Raw genomic sequence first — 20,080 nt, 5'->3', positions numbered from 1 at the left:
CCAGGGACGGTAACAATTCAAATGCCAAATCCAGAGTTTGGCTTAACAGAGCTTCAGCGTCAGTCATCAGGGGATGGCAGCAATGCCTAACCCAGGTTGAAACTTGTATCTCAAGTACCCATACTCATGAAGACAGTAAGGAGAGAAGCTGGGTACCTTTCATGTTACCTGCCATTCAATGAACAGCTGGTCTCTTTGAAAAGAAGATGTTACTGAATACTGGTTAAACCCATCCTGCAGACTACCACTCCCCTGCAGGACACGTCTCACACGGAATATTGTGTGTTTGTGAGTGACTTGCTCACTCTCCAAATAGATTTCACTTCAAGAAATCCTCCATTTGGAAAATTGTGGCATGCAGACATAATGACTTTATTTTCAGGAACTGGAATCCGAAGATTTAGTTAAATTACTTGCAAGTATTCATTTCACAGACTTCATAAAATTTGAAAATGATTGTTAATTATAATCTGATTTTCCAATCTCCGATATACAGTACTTGTTCTTAAAGTTGTAGTTTGTATATCTTGTGTCTCTGTGAATTAAGAAGTGTCAGTTTAGACTCACACATGTGAGACACTGCTGTGATTTGTTATATTTCCCTGTCAAACACATTCGTGCCTTATGGAAGGATTATATTGTGTCACATTTAGACAATGGGGGAGCTTGTGGAGAGTGTTATTTATGCCAGATCGGGTTTCCAAGTCCTACAGCATTGTGTCTGGGAACGTCAGGACAGTTGACAAAAAATTGAATGTCATTCTTCTGATCTTCGTTATCTCGTTTACGAAGTTCTTCTGCCCAACAAAAATGTTACCTAAATCTCGTAATAAGAACATCAAAAAAAAAAAAAAGAAAAATAATCAATATTGATCTATCATTCCAACACACATAGCAAACAACACAACTTTCCATTTATATACCTAGCGCTGGGGACTTATTAATTTAATTTACTATCACTGCTGGTCTCTTTGTATTTATCACTATTAGGCCTGACTTCCATTTGTGTTCTTACCACCCTGTTATATGCCACTATTGTTGCCTCATCAACTACGCCTGGATTAACAATCCCTGGCTTTCTTTTGTCCATCCACCCAGTTAGTGCTAATTATACCCCCTGGCTTCTATTTGTTTTTCTTATCAATCAGGCCTGGATTAACAATCCCTGGCTTCCACCTGTCCATCCACCAATTACCTACTGGCTTCCTTTGTTATACCGTTGTTGTTTCAACATGTACATATATAGCTTTTTTTCCCCTAATTGTTTCATTCACCTCATAAAGGAGTAAGAACATACTTCGAAACGTCGTGACCCTTCACAATAAAGAGGTTGTCAAGAGTTGGCATTCATAAAAACTCTTGTCTTTAAAACAAGTGATTGCGTGTGAATCTCATACATTTTGAGACATTTTTGTTTGCAAGGAGTTACGTATTGACATGTACCTAACATCAGTTACCAATTTATGCATTCCATTCACTCTTGTAAATTTTGAACATAGACATATGTACATAGTGTGTGAGTGTTGTTCCCAATCTGGTTTTGTTTTGAAATCTGATATGCCTTTCTACATATATCAGTGTATATAATGATATTAAATTATTCTATTTTCACCCAGGGTTATGATATGGCTTGTGCTGCATGTGCAATAAGTGCTGCATGATGTCGCTCGGTGTGACTGGTGTCCAATTCAACTGAATATATGTTGAATAATGTGACGTGAAATAAGGAATACCTTAGCTTGGTGTTAGCAGATATAGAAGCTTGAAAACAAGACATCTTATAATCGTAGAAATACAAATATGTGTGTAGTATTACACACTGTATCTGCACACTCATGACCATTTTTATGAGACATCACATGTATGCGGTGATGGTCGAAATAATGGACTAGGTTCGGGACCAAATGCTAGGTGTTATGGGCCAAATTAACCTGAGTATTTGATATGAGAGTTAAACATTGATGGGTTTTGAATAACACTAACCGTGTTCTCGAGGGAAAAATAAAAGACCGACAACTGTTTAGTTTAGGGTAGGTGATACGAGGAATACAAAGGTCTGGCCATTCAATGGGATCACATTAATAAAAGAGAGCAGAGATTTCCCAAAGTATTGACAACATGGATTCATGAGCTTGGGATAAAAGCACATTTCCGTATTGCGGGCAATTGAACACGACCAGCCAAGTCACAACTGGATCAGCTATACATAAGTACAAATCGATGTTAAATATCTTAAATTACCCTTTCAAAGTAGAATTTGGTTAACAAAATATAGGACAACAAATCATAGATTACCAATAGAAACAGGGCGCTTGTTAAATATTTTGAAATATACCCGACTTTGTAATCTTTGTAATCATGCTATATGTGACGAATTCCGTTTTTCACTAATAACGTGATTATATACCTCTGAATTACTTTATTTAACCAATCACATTCCAGTGTTTACTGAAGTCATGGTAGAATATTTGACATAAAACATACCGTACCCTATTCTGCAACACTTGTGGGTAAGTGTGAATGGTTGCATATGCAGTAAGTGCTGCATAATCTCTTTGACTTTACTCATGTCTCATTCCCTTGAGTATACATGTATAATGAAACCCTTGGATTAATGTCACATTTAACAGATACAGAACCTCCAAAACTGAAACAAGAAACAACAGATCTTTATCGACCTAAAGAAACAGATTTGGAATCAGTTATGATTCATGAATTAATATCACAGACACCCATGAGCATTTTTATGGATGTAATGGTTATAGTGATGGCCGAAATCACGAGCTTGCCCTTACCCTAAACATCAGCTTGTGACCAAACGCTGAGTGTTATAAACTATATCAACCTGAACATTTGAACACAGTTAAGTAGTCATTGGAATAATGGATAATGGAGTGATTTTGCCGTTGTCTGTGGAAGGAACGGAATGGGATTGACAACTGAATTGTGTAGGGTGTGGGGTTCACTATGCAGGTCTGGGCATTAAATATGATCAAAATAATATATGACAGCAGAGTGCGGTGACAGGAAACATTATTGTCATACTTGCTGTTAAAATATCATACAAATCTCATGGGGTTGAAGGAGAATTGATTGGGAGGTAAACACCAAGCATCTCCTACATGGCAGCGTATTTCAGTTATGTACAGGTTTACTGGCAATGAAACGCATCAGTACATGTAAAAAAACGACAAAACCCTTTCAACTTCCATGATAAATCTCTCCTTACTCTCGAGGATACTGATACCACGAACACTATCGATTTTGTTTGGGGGGGGGAGGGGAGGGTTGGCTGGGGGAGGGTAACTGGAGAGGTAATGAAGGACTGACGTTATGTACACAGCCTTCATCTATTCACCTGACTTCATAAATATATTCACGCGCCCAACCGGCGAATAAAAACCGGCTGTTTTTTAAAGACGTGCGTGAATGATTCAGTTACAACCGCCACATGCCACTTTTATCGTTGTTGTTGTGTTTGATGCTTTGGAGGTCGCCTTCGCCGGTTAGCATGTCGGCAGACCTATCCCTCCTTGGGATGCGCGGGTGACTTTTAACAAACCGCGTATGTCAATCATACATAACTGTGTGACGACCGACACTCCCAGGTCATATCCACAATATACCATTGGTTAATCACACACCGGAGCAGCCATTCATATCTGTTGATTTTCCTAGCCGGTATAGAAATTACTTATCATTCCCACGAGTTCATTCTAACGTCTCAGGTCAGTGTTGAATGTTATGCCAACAGGCATGTGCCGGCTGCTGGTGTTAGGACTTCTGTGGGGTGGCTACGCCTGTCTCGTTTACAGCTCTGAGGAGTGTCCCATAGGGACATACAGGGACTTTGGTTCTGGAAACTGTGACCCATGTTCAGATATATGCCAGGGCATGAACATAAAGGGAACTAAAGACGACTGCCGGAAACACTGTCCCGGTATGAATGTGTTATTATATTTTGATTAAGTCTATCTACAGTTGAGTATAAACAGGATGAAAGAGTAACTATCATTGCCATGAACTACAGGTCCTTTTAAGGTTAATTTCCCTATTTATATTAACCACGTTTGTTATCATCTGTTCGTTCGCCCGAGTTCGATACGATGTATATTTGGACTCTCAACATAGTATGCATTATACAATGGAGGTTTCCTCGTCTCCACAAAAGATGAGTAAAGAGGGTAAAAAGGGGATTCGATGGAAATTAGTTTATCCGGTCTCTGCATTATATTTTTCTTGTGCCGGCGGTTGACATTTGACACTTAATTAGTAAAGTAAAAGTGAGTGAGTTGAAATTTAACGTAATATGAAAGAGACGAGAAAGGTTTCGAATGCATAATATATACAAGTTGTAATAATTGCAGTCATTGAAAGACTGTAAAATAACTAGAGTATTACAGATGTCAATGTAAAAACTATTTTACTTTTGAAGTCAATACAATATAAAAAACAGACTACAAAGTAGATAACCACACTAGGGACTATAGGGACTTAAAGACCTGCATGGACCCTAGCTGGATTTACATCTTCCCTTCAGATGTTCGCGAATATGAGACACTTAGCCAAAGTTAAAACGAACACATATGCTACGAATGAAAATGTTATAGAAATAATACATTTTGAAAGACGTGGTCTTATGTGCACTCTGAGGAGGACATAGTGATAAAGAGTTCCAAACCGGGTACCTTGTCATGGATGCAATCACGTTCTTTTACAGATGCCTACACACTGAAGCTTGCGAGTGAATCGAAAGTTGGTATGTGTCCTTTTCTTAATTTCTTATTACGACAAGAAATACACTTAGTATAATATAATCCCGCTATTCATAATTATGATGTTTCCTATGGTTATGCATGGCCTTGGTATTTGGGTTTTAGATACATCTAGAGGATAAGTATTGTCACATCAATGACAGATGTTCTACTTTAGAAGACAATGAATGTTAAATTCTTGTAACATGTGTATGGTGCTTTCTGTTGTTATTCATAAACATATCAGCACATGATTTATGAAGACTGAAATGCTGCTATTTCGTTTCACAAAAAGGCAATAAAGATTTGACCAAGAAGACAACAGGCGACGAGGGAAGTATTCTCCCTGTAGTACTCCCTGTGTTCGCAGCAGTAGTGGTGGTCAGTGTGGTGGTCGGGATCGTCGTTTACCGTCGTCGGCGTGTCAGTCGCAGACACACACCTGTTCAACCTGTTCACGATGACACACTGGTAGAACTTCCATCAATTCAATGCACTGAAGAATCCGACAGCAGCTTCCATGTAGTTCCAATAGGTAATACTCATTTGGGATGTATTAAAATCACATCATGCTGTTTTTATAAAGCCATTAGTACTCCTTATTGAGCAGTCTATGCTCTATAGAGAACACAAAACATAAATTAATGATCATCCATGCATAACCGTTTGTTTTAAATCTAACACGCATGTAACTACTACATGTACATAAGGTACACAAAGTATTATTTACAATAATTATTGTTTTCAGAGGAACAACAGTTACCGCTACCAGTAGAAGAGGATACCAAATTTCCCACAGCATTCTCTGATCTCCCCTACAGTGCAAGATATGACACTACTCAACAAGGATCTTACTGACCCAGAGGGTTTTACTGCTTGTGTGTTGATGTATAGACATCTCCACAGAATTCGGTGGCTCTAAGATCACCAGTAAAGCCTGACTGTCCTGTCCTGTGTGCCAAGGAGTGAAGATCGAGAGTTTCCTCTCATGCACCTTGATGCTAAGGAGACGAAATCATAATGATATCACCTGGTGCATGGCATTGCCATACATTGAGAGAAAAGACTATATTGAGTCATATTGTCTTATTGGTGGAACAAAGACAAAGACCTTTATAAGATGACATGTGGGAAAACCTGCCTTATTATTATTCCGATTATTGAAGTCAGTGAAGTCATTTGCACTGTTCAATAAAATATTGGACTACTAGAACTGTTATAGTCACTGTCGACAGAGGGCAGTTCAGTCATACGGAGCAATGATCAAATTATTCAATACTGATTGCAAGAAGCTAAATACCTGTAATAGAATACAATGTAGCCTTTTTACCAGTTATCACCTGTACATCGACTATATCCTTACTTGAAGTAATGTATTGTCGGTTTTATCAGTGTGTCCTGATTTTTAATACATATCCTAATTTACAATAGCATTTGAGATGTAAACTAAGGTATTATGTGTAAAGCAAATGTTATGTGAAAGGGGACAACAAGAAAACAACTTTGAATTACTAAATGATTTAATCAATTGTTGAGATTAAATGCATTAACTTAAAGCAATAATCGATGAACGAGAAATTGTTGTATATCTGTATTGATGAAAGCTGTCGTACTTCACAATACAGTAGTGTTAACTTGTGCCAGCTGAGCGATACGTTGTGTTTTAATAAATCTAATATGGTAGAGTTAATGTCACATTATCTGGAGATCAGTTCTATTATTGCTACTCAGCAGTGTGTGTCCGACCCATGGTCAATTGGAGGCGGGTTCAATAACATATTTAGATTGGTTTGTTGGTATCCAAATCCACGTCGTGGATTTAACAAAAGTGGTTATTCACATGTGAGACTGTTCACTGTCCTCCCACATTAACTGACAAGATACATAAATATGTTTGTAGGAACTTACTACTCGTGTGTAGCATTGCCTCGACAAACCGTTTAAGTCACTCTGGTATGCTAAAATGATCGTAATACATTAACAGAAATTGTTGGATAATTTGTTAAAAGTTCACAGGTACACTGTTAAATATATTAAAACACAGAGTCAGTTTCACTCCTACATGTATCATTAGTTTTTTCAGGGAGTAAAATCATATTATTCCCTGAAGAATAAAATATGAAGGAGTGAAATTGGCTCTATGTTTATTAATCTCCTTGAATATAATTTTTTTATACAAGTTGGGGCAACGAGTGGTAGTGAAGTTCATCACCTTTCACTTCATTCCAATAATTTAACATTTGTGGCTGTTTAATGGTTTGGTAATTTGCTGTAAATCAAATATTAAAAAATTGTATGTATGAATAACATGAACAGCTTTGATAAGTTAATGTTTTTGAAGTAATGTAAAGCATAGCCGACAAAGGCTGAGTGATATTCCAATCTCAGAATGTATAGTTCATAATCATTCACACAATATGGAAGCCCTCTGGCGTTTCAGCAAAGAAAACTGTGTCTTATAATAATTTGATTGTTTTATGTAATCAAATTGCAAAACGTATGATGACTCAGTCATGTCTGATCCAACACACATGCAACAAATTCCACAGATCAGAATGATTATGGGCTGTAGTGGAGATACTGCGGTCGGGTAAACGACGATCGTAATTCTGAAACTATATATCATACTTCTAAAATAAGTCATATTTTCCTCAGTCTTATATAAATAATTGTGACTTTATAAAATAGGACTAAACAACACATTTTGTATATTTTATTCAATAACGAGAATACTAAACGCTGTCTCAGTTAGTGTTGATCTTCATTTTCCAAGTTGTAAGATAATTAGCATTATGTGTTAAGCTTTAAGACTACATGCATGGTCCGGCCCAAGTCTATAATCTGTCAGTATCGATATACGCTCGTGTTCATTCCCAAGTTTTCTAGATAAGCCTTATGTACTAACTGTTAAAACGACACGTCCGGAGAGAGACGTAAACATTACTCTATGATAACACGCTCTCCGAGAAAACTGTTAGATAATTTTGGTCATTTCTGCACTCTCACGTCTTTCAAAGCTACGAGGTGAACTTAAGATCTGGATAGTCAGCAGTGTAGATTAGCAGCATGTGTAAGTATTGTTTAAAGAAGTGACAATTGAACGCGCGACCATATCACGAACTCTGAGAACATCGGTGGTATATATAACGGCCTTTATTCGGGGTATTTCATTCATGAAATGCACCGAACAAAGACTGGCCACTAAATGATGCTTCTCTTGGTTATTTGAAGGTGTTGCGGTCCCAAGCTAATTCCCCGACAACAAATTCTAGGTATTATAATTATCCTAGACCAAATATAAACCCTAAAAAGGTTACTATAAGGTCAAGGTTATTATATATATATATATATATATATATATATATATATATATATATATATATATATATATATATATATATATCCCACACACAACCCTTCAACTTTCTCGATCAAAATGGCGTTTCTTCAAATATATAAAAACGCCCTTTTTGATTGGTGTAACCGGAAAAATAGCTGTTATAATTAGATGACAACAGATGTTCTCGACTATTAGGCCACTTCCAAGGTCAGCTCCAACTGGGCAATACCCCCAACGACCCCCAACCCCCACCCTTCCATCATACAACCTGTATTTTAAGATATGGTATAAAATATGAAATGAAATCAAGTATCATTCGTTAAGTATATGTTGCTTTCATGTTAAAGTACGGAATTTAAAACAATGTGAAATTGTAGGGGAGAAATGATCAAGGGAAGAAATAAGACAAGACATTGGCAAGGGTGACAGGCCGGGGTTATCAAATGTTATCCGCGCCTAACTGATTCGTTGATTGGGCATGCCCAATCTCTGTTGATGTTGCTCTGGATGTCATGTCTGTGTCAGTCGCGTCAGCAGCGTTTACTTGTGAGTCAGAGATCATGGACTTACAACAATATCGGATTCCTTCGGGATAAAGGTTTCCAACATGATAGACACAACGTTTCACAAATGAAAAGAAAGCTTTCAGATAATCCATGGCGAGGGTCATTTTAACACAGGACATAATTATGTCCATAAAATAGAATACAATAGAATAATACTTTAATGCCTTTTCAGGAATTTGTGTTACATCAGCAGAGCTACTGAAACATTAGAGAGATACCAAACATATTTACATAAATTCTTTGATTTAGGTATCTTCACATTAAAATTTTGTTTAAAAGTGATATGGTACTTGAAATAAAGGATGTACGGGCTCTCTTGGTTTTCACAATTGGAACTTTGTAGCGGCGGCCTGAAGGGAGGAGGCTGTATTCCGAATTTAAGTAGTGAGTTCGGTCAGATATGATTTTGACAGCTTGATTCACGATTTGCCGCTCATATATTGATGATAAACATTCAAATCTGACTCTAGCGATTTTACTTGCAGTGTTAACAATTTTGTCTTTTTTAGATTTGAGATGAACTGAGAGAGACCCGCACCAACAATGGTCATACAACGTCATATTAATGTCCAACAGGACATACTTAAGGTAACATGCTGGTCTGGTATCGTGTTCAACATTCACAACGATGTGTTGTGCGTGTGTGCGGGTGAGAGATATATGGAGGAGATATTTCATGTCACAACTTTTAAGACACAGATCTAGAGTGAGTGAGTGAGTTTAGTTTTACGCCGCAATCAGCAATATTCCATCTATATGGCGGCTGTCTGTAAATGATCGAGTCTGGACCAGACAATCCAGTGATCAACAGCATGATCATCGATCTGCGCAATTGGGAACCGATGACATGTGTCAACCAAGTCAGCGAGCCTGACCACCCGATCCCGTTAGTCGCCCCTTACGACAAGCATAGTCGCCCTTTGTGGCAAGCATGGGTTGGTGAAGACCTATTCTACCCTGGATCTTAACGGGTTACACAGATCTAGAGACTTCCTATTACCTTTGAATTTATTACAATGGAACATTAAAAAATATTAAAGTCTCTTAGACAATTAGCAGTGGTCCTTTCAATGAGCGGTTAATGGCATGGACAACGCCAGTCCCAACTGAAATGATGAACAATAAGCCAGGTCATTTGATTATCTACACCGTTATGGCGATTGTTATAATTCAAGCATTTAAATACTTTAAAGGTTATCTCGGGTTATCTTAAAAATCGAGTTAACACGTAATATGAAATTGACTGTTACAAAATCTTTCCAGATTATCATCATCATTACGTTTTACAGATTAAATAGTTTGCAGCAGAAAGGGTTCTGGTGAAAATGGCATAGTCATTTTTATTTACATTATTTTGTACTAATACTGCAAAAATAACAATTTAGCCAACAAGTATATCCTTTACAAAAAATGTATATAATCAAGTATACACACAATTAATATAGATATATAATTCATTATGTTGTCACAGTAAAAGACATTTGTTTTCATATTTGACAAATTGTCTTGAACACCTGAATGGACATATGTAGGTATATCTTTGTTCACCACGTTTATTGAAAGGAATGCTGTTTTTCATGTGGGGTAGTTGTCGTATCGTATTTTAATCAAGTATTTATATGAAAGTAAGAATGGCAGAACAAACAGCTTTGCTATGTTAAACGATTTCATTACTGGTCAACATTAAATGAACTGACTTGAGCTATGCTCTATGAACGAGAACCTTGGTAGAAGTTATTTGGGGAACTAATGTAAGAATACAACCATGCATGTCCAGCCATACCGGTAGATAATCTCACTTTGTCACTCTACTTTCATCATTTCAACATTTATCAGTTTACTGTTAAACCAATGTACAACACATCCTGATATAAAAAAAATCATGATAACGGTATAACAAGTTTGTCTGATAAACAGCTGTACCCCCAGGTTTAGGTTGCCATACACTGTTGCTAATGTATTGTATCAAATGGATATGTGCATACGTGCTGTCAGAAGAAAAAGGACGTACACAGTGTGTGTGTCTTCCTTTCATCCTCATTTTAAGGTGTGAAATGATTCAAGAATATGAAACAGTGTGTTTTCGACTCTAGGGAATCTGCTTCTCAGCAAAGTGTACTTGTGAGTCAAAGATCATGGACTTGCAGCAATATCGGATTCCTTAGGGATCAACGTTTCCAGCATGACAGACACAAAGTTTCACCAAAACAAACCAAAGCTTTCAGATAATCGATGACGTGGGTCATATTAAACACAGGAGATCTGCCTCTACCCCTGCAAGAACAATGTAGAACATGTTCATGGCTGTGCACATCCACAGTCATAGTTATGTCAAACAGCACATGCTTCAAGTACCGTGTGTGCCTGGTACAGTGTATGACTGACTGACTGAGTTTAATGTTACGCCGCTTTTAGCAATATTCCGGAAATATCACTGCAGGGGACACCAGAAATGGGCTTCACACATTGTGCCCATGTGGGGAATCGAACCCAGGTCTTCGGCGTGACGAGTGGACGCTTTAACCACTAGGCTACCCCACCGCCCGTACCGTGTATGACACATACGTCGATGTGTTGTGCGTATGTGGGGTGGTGGTGTGTGTCGACTATGCTAATTTGGGGTGAAAGAGATATGTGGAGAGATATTTAAATTCATAACTTTTCAGACACGGACCTAGAGAGATATATCTTGTATGATAATTTGATGTCACATTGAAAGTTAGGTCCTATTCATATGCAGCCATGGAATACCCTCATTCAAAGCAGGCTTTGTATTCACCACTGTAACCTCATGCTTTAACTCTTAGATGGTAATGTACTTGGATGCATGCGAGCCATTTCCGTATGTATTATATTGCAATAGAACATTTCAAAAGATTAAAAAAATCTCTAAAAAATGTGCAGTGGTCCATTAAATCAGTGGTTATGAGCACAAACAACGTCAGTCCCCCCAAAATGACGAACAATAAATCAGATCACTTGATGTAACAACCCAGCCGCCATTCTGTTTGAGTAACAGGTGCTCTAAAGACCATAAAACTCCCCTCGAGTATTATTTCGCGAGTGATAAGCAGATCTTTATTCATGGTCATGGATTCATCGATGCTTATGCGCTGTCCTCAAAGAACATGACGTGTAGCAGATCAGTGATATAACTGATTCATGTTATATCAGGTGTTCCTTTTCCCGTTTAAGATACATTATTTACACCGTTATAATGATTGGAACATTTGAAGCATTTAAATTCTTGGAAAGATTATCTCGGGTTATTCTAAATATCAAGATAACATGGGGCATGGAATCATCTTGTCGCTGTTACAAAATCTGTTCATATTGTCACATTATTACTGAAAAATTCAGCATTTAGCACCATGTATATTCCCAATTAATAATGGAGTTAAAATCAAGTATACATACATTAAACATAGATATATTAATTATGTTGTTTCAGTATACTTAAAAGACATTTGTTTTCATATTTGACAAACTGTCCTGAACCCTGGAAGATAGATATGTAGGTATATCTTTGTTCACCACGTTATACCCCATTTATCAAGGAATGGGATTTTTCGTGCGGGATCGTTGTGGAATTGTGCCTAAATCAAATATTTATATGAAACCGAGAACGACAGAACAAACAATTTTGCTACATTAAACAATTTAGTCAATTTCAATATTCTTTATTCGAACAAACTACCATCGTTCGTACAGGAACAACATTTCACAGTAGAATATTTAGGTAACATGTGATCATTTAGGTAAATAAATATATTACATATTATATATGATTTGTCCATTTACAATAATATTCTTTAATATAGATACTTGACAACATTAAATGGACTGACTTGGAGCTATGGTCTATGAAGCAAATTGGTACAGGTTAGTAACTATAAATCTGCATAAATAAAGTCTATCGTACCTCAAAATGAGCAGCAGCTGTTTTCGAAACCAGCTGTGTGATGCTATGGTAATGTGGTAATCGACATGTGATTATTGACTATCCTCCCATGTTAACTGACAAGTAACGTCACACAGTTGTTTCCATGGTAACGTACGTTAGAATACAAAAATGTATACATCGTGTGCAACAATTGAAAGTTGTGACCTACTCACATGCATCCATTGAAGACCCTCGGTTAAACCAGGTTTTGTATCAACCACGGTAACGACATCGTTATATTTTAAACATTTGAATACTTCCAAGATTGTTTTGCGTTATCTGCAATCGTGGAAACCTGGATAGCCTTTACCTAAGGGACCGTTCATAATTTATGGTTGGGGTGAGGGTGGGGGTGTTATGATGATTTTAAGGGGGAGGGGGTTCACCCATTTTGTTCTGGGGAGGAAGGGGGTCAGCAATTTTGTACACATGTTCTTGGGGGCTGGGTGGGGTGTCAGCAATTTTGCACATACAAATATCAAAATATTATGATGAAAAGTTATGGGAAGGGGAGGGAGGGGGGTCATTGATATTGTATACGACATGCGGGGGGGTTACTTACTCTGTACGTAAATGTTAGGGGGTCATTGACATTGTACATGCTTCTGCATAAAAATCATCTCTCGTTCATATTGTCCCATGATTATTTGATGTGTATTAACACTGCAAAAATCACAATTTAGCCAACAATTATATCATAAAATTAATGAATAATGTATGTAATCATCTATACATACATTATATGAGTAATGGTTGTTTTATGTTAATTTGTTCTTTTGATTATTGTATTTTATCTGAGGATGACACTTAGCCTATGACAAGACCCAGGACGTTAAAGTATATACAGTGTATACACTTGATCTATAACCTGCAAAGGTGGCATACGTAGGGTTCACCTAATTTAAAAAATCTAAAAGCCCGCATCTGTACAAAATCTGTTTCCTTTCACTGTGTTTGTAAGTGTTCATCTACGGCTTTCACCGATACCATATCCAATACACATCTGTTAAAACCTCCTAAGGGTGTAATCTCTGTCAGCCAATCAGATTTGATGTCATAGTTCATAACATTCGCTGTTTCAACTTCCGAAACAGGCTATGCTTGGAAAGTTTTAGGATGGCGATAACGTCTCCGAGTTCCTTTGCTTGTTTCACCCTGATTGTGGTGTTTGTGGAAGGGAGGGGCATTTGTCCCCCAGGGACATATTGGGACCACGCCCTTGGAAAGTGCGATCAGTGTTCTAGTATATGTAACTACATGGAACAACAAGGGACGGTCATGTCATGTCAAAGCAATTGCCCAGGTTGGTAAAAAAATACCTATTGTTTTAGTTTGACGATTCAGTTAAAGTTTCTCTCCCTCGCGAGAGAGGCTTCAGTATATATCCAATTCGATTTTTATTAATCGCGCCAGGGGTTTAGGTAGGGTCCAGGTGCTTTAAAATTCTGTCTGTCAAATTTGTCAAACTTTACTCACACCGTGCTTTGCTTAAACAGACGTGACAATGTATGTCATTATGAATATGTATAATATCTGTATGCATTTGCTCATCTTCGATGTAGGGAGGATTGAAACTGTTATCCCATTCGATGTCTATTCATTGCGGCGGAACGAAAGAGAGGGTCCACGTGGTTTCTGTCTATCACAACATGGCTACCAGTTGAATGAGCACTACATCGTGCGTTCTCAAACACGCGTGTTAATAAATGACACGACGTATGGAGCCCAGTGGAGAATTAAATGAGTTATTCAATTATATAAATGTTTAACTAGGATGTCTGGAGTTGTATTGATACAATTCGTTGTAAAATGATGAATGTTCATTTTTTCTATGCTTCTCTTGGATATATGGCCAAATGCCATATTTCAACTGTGGCAGATATTTTGTCCGTTCTTTTGGATTAAACCAATGCAATTCTAGAATTTACCCTGTCCATAACATTGATCCATTTGTTTATAAAATCATAAAACCTTTATTTCCAAATCCTTAAGTGCATAAGACTCAAATTATCACACAAAATATACATGTGATACTACCACTGCTTACCACAACAACGTACGGAAACGAAATGTGACCCCAGTACACCAGTCTGCTCTTATGAGGTGATCAAACTGCTCTATCCCTGAAGATCCTGGTTAGAACTGATCCTATACAACCGAGATAAGACGTGATTAATGGGATCACAGGGTCAGGCTCAGTTTAATTTGTCTCACAGTCCTCGAACCACACTATGTTCCCTTCCGCCAAGCCCGTCTACAATAAAGCAAGATATCATCAGGTTCATCTGAAGCTTCCTTTTCAGATGGACTCCTTTTCAATTTAAATTAAAATTTCCATTAAAGTTTATATAATGAGAGACTAGTCTAGGTCACTGACGTGACTGGTGCATATCGTCGTATCCCAAATGCGAAGAGCTAAAAAGCAGAACTTCATGGTTAATCCAAGAATAAAAAATAAACTTACAATTATAAAATAACCCCGTTTGATTTCGAGGCAGATTAGCCCACAGGTTTCATAAGAATTACTGCTTACAGGAGGACCGGATGGTAAGGCTGATTGAATGCTGTTAACATCAGGGTCAAGTTCAAGCAGGATCCAATTCCAAAGCTAAAATGATTTTTTTTCGTTATTTCATCACAAATATTTCCACACATATCAATCACTTAGAAAGAGTGATTTTTTCTGTATGCGGTAACATTCGTTATCCGATTCGTAACAAAATACTATTTTCCCAGAGTCACTGTAAATACCAAGTAGAACTTGTATACTGTATTAGTGCCTTTCGTGTTGCAGGTTACAACTCTTCCCACGATGTCCTCCCGAAGCCTGAAGACATTGCACATATCAAAGACAAGGACACTAAGTCGATAGACGGAGTCACGATTGGTGTGTCGGTGGCTGCCTGCATTATAACCATCAGTATTATTGCAGGAGCACTGATACGTCGTAGTCGACGGAATCGTGATACAACAGTTCCATGTCAAATTCAGGACACATCAGCACCAATGCTGTATACTGGACGTACGTATGCATTAAATATTGTACGGGTAATATTGTCCCGTTTATAGTGAGTTAGTATAGTTTTATGCCGCTTTTAGCAATATTCAAGCAATATCACTGCGGGGAACAAAAGAAATAAGCTTCACACATTGCACAATGTGAGGAATCGAACCCGGGTCTACGGCGTGACGAGCGAAAGCTTTCACAACTAGGTTACCCTACCGCCCCATTCACATGAATAGTTGTATGGAGATGGTATCTACTATATCGTTTCGATCAGTTACATTAACCTGCAATTACATTTATAATATATATTTTTATGACTACTGCATGTCCTTTCTGTTAGCTGTTTAGCCTCAATTTTATCAGAGCTGAAAAAGCAGTGTGTTTATAAACATCCCGTCAAAACCATTTGGATGAGTTTTCTGCAGGATTCTGTACAAAAAACAACTAATACAGACTATGATTAAAATTAGACTCATCTTTAAACTGGACGGGTGGTTGGACTCGTTGACTTGGTTGCTTGTGCAGGCAATAGGCGTTTGGATACTGCTGACGGCGGTGTTCAATGCCACATTAACGAGTAAAGCAGTTCCAACCCTTTTTTGAAAAACAGCGTGGTAACTTTTTGTAGAATCTGATATCTGCTTGACTGCCAAAGTGATTACACGGGTTTCATTTTTTAGACGCCAGGGAAAAAAGACAGGAAGAGCAAGACCATGAATTGAACCGAGGTATTCCAGTCAACGATGGTGCTCACTGAAATTCTTCCTCGGACCTCCTAGGACAACAGGACCTTTGTGCGAAATTTGGGAGTGGTGCACCCAATTACATTTTGACGTGTCAGCCTGGCGTATCTACAACCCTAGGGCAGTGGTACCTCCGAAGAACGCAACACTGTAAAGTGAATTGTGGCTAAAGAGACTGTTACTACAATGCGTGATAGGGATGACCTCATGACATTGCTTCCGGTGTAGTGGTTTGTCTTGACGGATTCATCACATGCCAAATAACAACATGGACTTTGCCTCGATATTCCCCGAATGTGAAGTATTTAAGGGCTTCATTGCAGCCCTTGGCCCTATTTTAATCGGCATTAAAAGCTGGTATGTTGAAGAGGAACACGTTTTCTGTACTGCAATGGATGCGACGTTTCAGTTCTGATGCTTATCCGTTAACAAGCAAGTGCTTGCTTAGAACATTGCACTTGCTTGATCTACACCGAAACGTCGTTTCTGTTGCGAATCCTTAATATGTGTTCCTCCTCTTTATTTTGTACGTGTTTTTGTATATAAAATGATATTTCTACCAACGTGCATGTACTACTTGTTGATGTGTATTGGATATGTGAGGACATGGAAGTTAGTTCTGAAAACGACGTGTGTCGAGGATTCTGCCTTTACGTTTTATGATACGACCAATATACAGTTTATGTAAATAACATTAATGATTAACACGAAGAAATGAATACGCTTTCAATTTCTTGTGAATGACAATTACTGTAAAATGATATTGATGTTTATGAAAAAATATATACCATAAGTTATATTCTGTTATAATGTCAAACTAATATTTTCAGATACAAGCTTTGCATCACCGAGTCAGAGGTCAAACAAACATGGCTGTAAAACTGCATGACGTCACAAAATTGAATATTCATAGACTTAATGCATATTCAGTACGAACCAATTTCTGCAGCTGGTACAATAAAACTGGATATATAACAGAAAGGGGAGTTCATGTACAATGATTAAATAGGAGCTTATCGTGTTAACCTATTTCCATAAAAACAGTTTTAGTTAAATTGTGCATTTGACAGGTGCATTATTCGGCATGAAAGAACAGAAAGAAATGTTGAACTTCTTAAAGTATATCTTATAAAACTTTGAAACTCATAAAACTTTGTTGTTATTATGTATGGGTTTGAGCTCAAAGGGAGGGCTTTAGTTTGGAAGGTAGACAACCTTCTTAGCAACCTGCAACCTTCAAATTCAACAGTGTAAATATGTTTAACAGACGGCCACGTACACAGGTGCATATATGCATTTATGTACATTTCGTGGAGTAACAAGAAAACTAAATTGTCATAACAGCAGCTCTAAATACATACTCACTGGGTCGGATCCGGCGGTGGGCAGATTGTGCAGGACGGGTATCCACCCCTCACGCCATTTTGTCAGCTGAAACTAGGACAGCTAGCCGTGATAGTGGGTCAATACCGTTAGGCCATATAGCTGTGTTGAGCTGTATGCACGTTCCCAGCTGTAGCCTGTGTTATCTAGCTTTGCTTCAGGGCTCTAATGAATGCTAGGTGCATATATGTATTGGTAGTCCATCTTTATGTTCGCTTGGAAGGGGTACTCCTGCAGTGTCTATAAGGACGCAAGAGAAAACATGTCCTTATTATTTGTATAATGTATTAGTTATGGTCTAATCCAATGATCTTTTCTTATGTTATGCAAGTGTAGAGTTTACCGCCTGTATGGAGACGTATATCGAGGCAGTGATTCGGTATAGTGACAGTGGGAAGCTTTAACCTTACAACGAACGAATATATGCCACACCGTTGCATTCTCCGTATGCGTCTTGTTACTTAACAAATGTCACCTTGAGGATATTGAAATACTTTCTAAATATGTGAATGTTCTATCACTCTACAAATATCATCATGTTAATGTAGAATTCTAAACATATGAATGCTGTTACTTCACCAATATGGTATATGTAAATGTACACAGTAAACATAGGTGGCTTTTGGTCTGACTTTCTAGTCAAGTGAAAAAAATAAATCCCGAAACATATTGAAAGAAATTCTCACACATGAGCCTCTTATAGTAATGTACATGTATATAGCGATATTACATAATTATATATACACTATTACGGAGACTACGATTCTGGTGCTTACTCATTGTAAAGGATATGCTATTGAAGAAAGGGTCATTTGCCCCAATTTGGTACTTCCTGATTGTAAAGGATACGATAAGAAATATGTATATGAATACAAGACAGCTGCACAACGCATGAAGAGGGGAAGAAGCGGTCTAGCTTTCCGTCTTGCAATCGTAAGGGAATGAGTAATTAAGGAAAATATAATAAAAGCGGCAAAACCCTCACCCATCCATAAAACATAAGAAATCTCTGTTTGGAGCATTGTTGATTGTAGAATGTCAACTATATTATGAGCACGTGTTTGATTGTTCGTTTGTATGTTTGACGTCACACTTGTCAATATTGCAGCTGTATTGCAGCGGTCTGTAAATAATCGACAATCCAGTGATTGGCATCATAAGGTACTATGACAGAGCATGTGTTTATAACTATCAAATATAATGATCTTGTTTCATGTGTAAGGAAGGTATGCCATGTAAGATGTGGAAGAAAGATGTGATGCGATGTCACACGTGGATAACCATTGTCATGTTTCATGTGGGTGGAAGGTATGACATGTTTCATGCAAAAGAAAGGTATGAATGCAATGTTTCATGTGGATGGAAGGTATTGCATGTGGCTAACCATTGCCATGTTTCATGTGGGTAGAAGGAGTGTCATGTTTCATGTATAAGAAAGGTATGAATGCCATGTTTCATGTGGATGAAAGGTATGGCATGGGGCTAACCATTGCCATGTTTCATGTGGGTGGAAGGAGTGATATTTTCCATGTATAAGAAAGGTATGAATGCCATGTTTCATGTGGATGGAAGGTATGGCATGTGGCTAACCATTGCCATGTTTCTGTGGGTGGAAGGAGTGTCATGTTTCATGTATAAGAAAGGTATGAATGCCATGTTTCATGTGGATGGAAGGTATGGCATGTGGCTAACCATTGTCATGTTTCATGTGGGTGGAAGGAGTGTCATGTTTCATGTATAAGAAAGGTATGAATGCCATGTTTCATGTGGATGGAAGGTATGGCATGTGGCTAACCATTGCCATGTTTCATGTGGGTGGAAGGAGTGATATTTTCCATGTATAAGAAAGGTATGAGTGCCATGTTTCATGTGGATGGAAGTTATGGCATGTGGCTAACCATTGCCATGTTTCATGTGGGTGGAAGGAGTGTCATGTTTCATGTATAAGAAAGGTATGAATGCCATGTTTCATGTGGATGGAAGGTATGGCAAGTGGCTAACCATTGCCATGTTTCATGTTGGTGGAAGGAGTGTCAAGTTTCATGTATAAGAAAGGTATGAATGCCATGTTTCATGTGGATGGAAGGTATGGCATGTGGCTAACCATTGTCATGTTTCATGTGGGTGGAAGGAGTGTAATGTTTCGTGTATAAGAAAGGTATGAATGCCATGTTTCATGTGGATGGAAGTTATGGCATGTGGCTAACCATTGCCATGTTTCATGTGGGTGGAAGGAGTGTCATGTTTCATGTATAAGAAAGGTATGAATGCCATGTTTCATGTGGATGGAAGGTATGGCAAGTGGCTAACCATTGCCATGTTTCATGTGGGTGGAAGGAGTGTC

The 20,080-nt window shown here is 38.0% G+C and overlaps 2 protein-coding genes across 2 annotated transcripts; both read left to right on the top strand.

Moving 5' to 3' along the window:
• The first annotated feature begins 3,722 nt into the window (after nucleotides 1-3,722).
• On the top strand, nucleotides 3,723-5,964 carry LOC124254503. Its single transcript, XM_046688320.1, has 4 exons — nucleotides 3,723-3,940; nucleotides 4,721-4,759; nucleotides 5,050-5,289; nucleotides 5,503-5,964. Exons 1-4 carry the CDS (start codon nucleotides 3,745-3,747, stop codon nucleotides 5,610-5,612), a joined length of 585 nt encoding a protein of 194 aa, XP_046544276.1. The 5' UTR covers nucleotides 3,723-3,744; the 3' UTR covers nucleotides 5,613-5,964.
• A 7,733-nt stretch (nucleotides 5,965-13,697) lies between these two features.
• On the top strand, nucleotides 13,698-16,548 carry LOC124254505. The gene is made up of 3 exons (XM_046688323.1): nucleotides 13,698-13,906; nucleotides 15,398-15,625; nucleotides 16,291-16,548. The coding sequence occupies exons 1-3, from the start codon at nucleotides 13,720-13,722 to the stop codon at nucleotides 16,365-16,367; spliced, it is 492 nt and encodes a 163-aa protein (XP_046544279.1). The 5' UTR covers nucleotides 13,698-13,719; the 3' UTR covers nucleotides 16,368-16,548.
• The last annotated feature ends 3,532 nt before the right edge of the window (nucleotides 16,549-20,080 follow it).

The sequence above is a fragment of the Haliotis rubra genome, unplaced genomic scaffold (assembly GCF_003918875.1).
Source record: "Haliotis rubra isolate DU_JTF1 unplaced genomic scaffold, ASM391887v1 Scf573, whole genome shotgun sequence".
NCBI classification, from domain to species: Eukaryota; Metazoa; Mollusca; class Gastropoda; order Lepetellida; family Haliotidae; genus Haliotis; species Haliotis rubra.
Note: the sequence above shows the minus strand (reverse complement) of the source record. Positions and strands in the feature narration are given on the sequence as shown.

Coding starts and splice junctions, on each gene's coding strand:
- LOC124254503 (XM_046688320.1), top strand. CDS start 3,745: ATGCCAACAGGCATGTGCCGGCTGCTGGTGTTAGGACTTCTGTGGGGT. Junction 3,941..4,720: donor CTGCCGGAAACACTGTCCCG/GTATGAATGTGT, acceptor GTTCTTTTACAG/ATGCCTACACACTGAAGCTT. Junction 5,290..5,502: donor CTTCCATGTAGTTCCAATAG/GTAATACTCATT, acceptor TATTGTTTTCAG/AGGAACAACAGTTACCGCTA.
- LOC124254505 (XM_046688323.1), top strand. CDS start 13,720: ATGGCGATAACGTCTCCGAGTTCCTTTGCTTGTTTCACCCTGATTGTG. Junction 13,907..15,397: donor ATGTCAAAGCAATTGCCCAG/GTTGGTAAAAAA, acceptor TTCGTGTTGCAG/GTTACAACTCTTCCCACGAT. Junction 15,626..16,290: donor ACCAATGCTGTATACTGGAC/GTACGTATGCAT, acceptor TTCATTTTTTAG/ACGCCAGGGAAAAAAGACAG.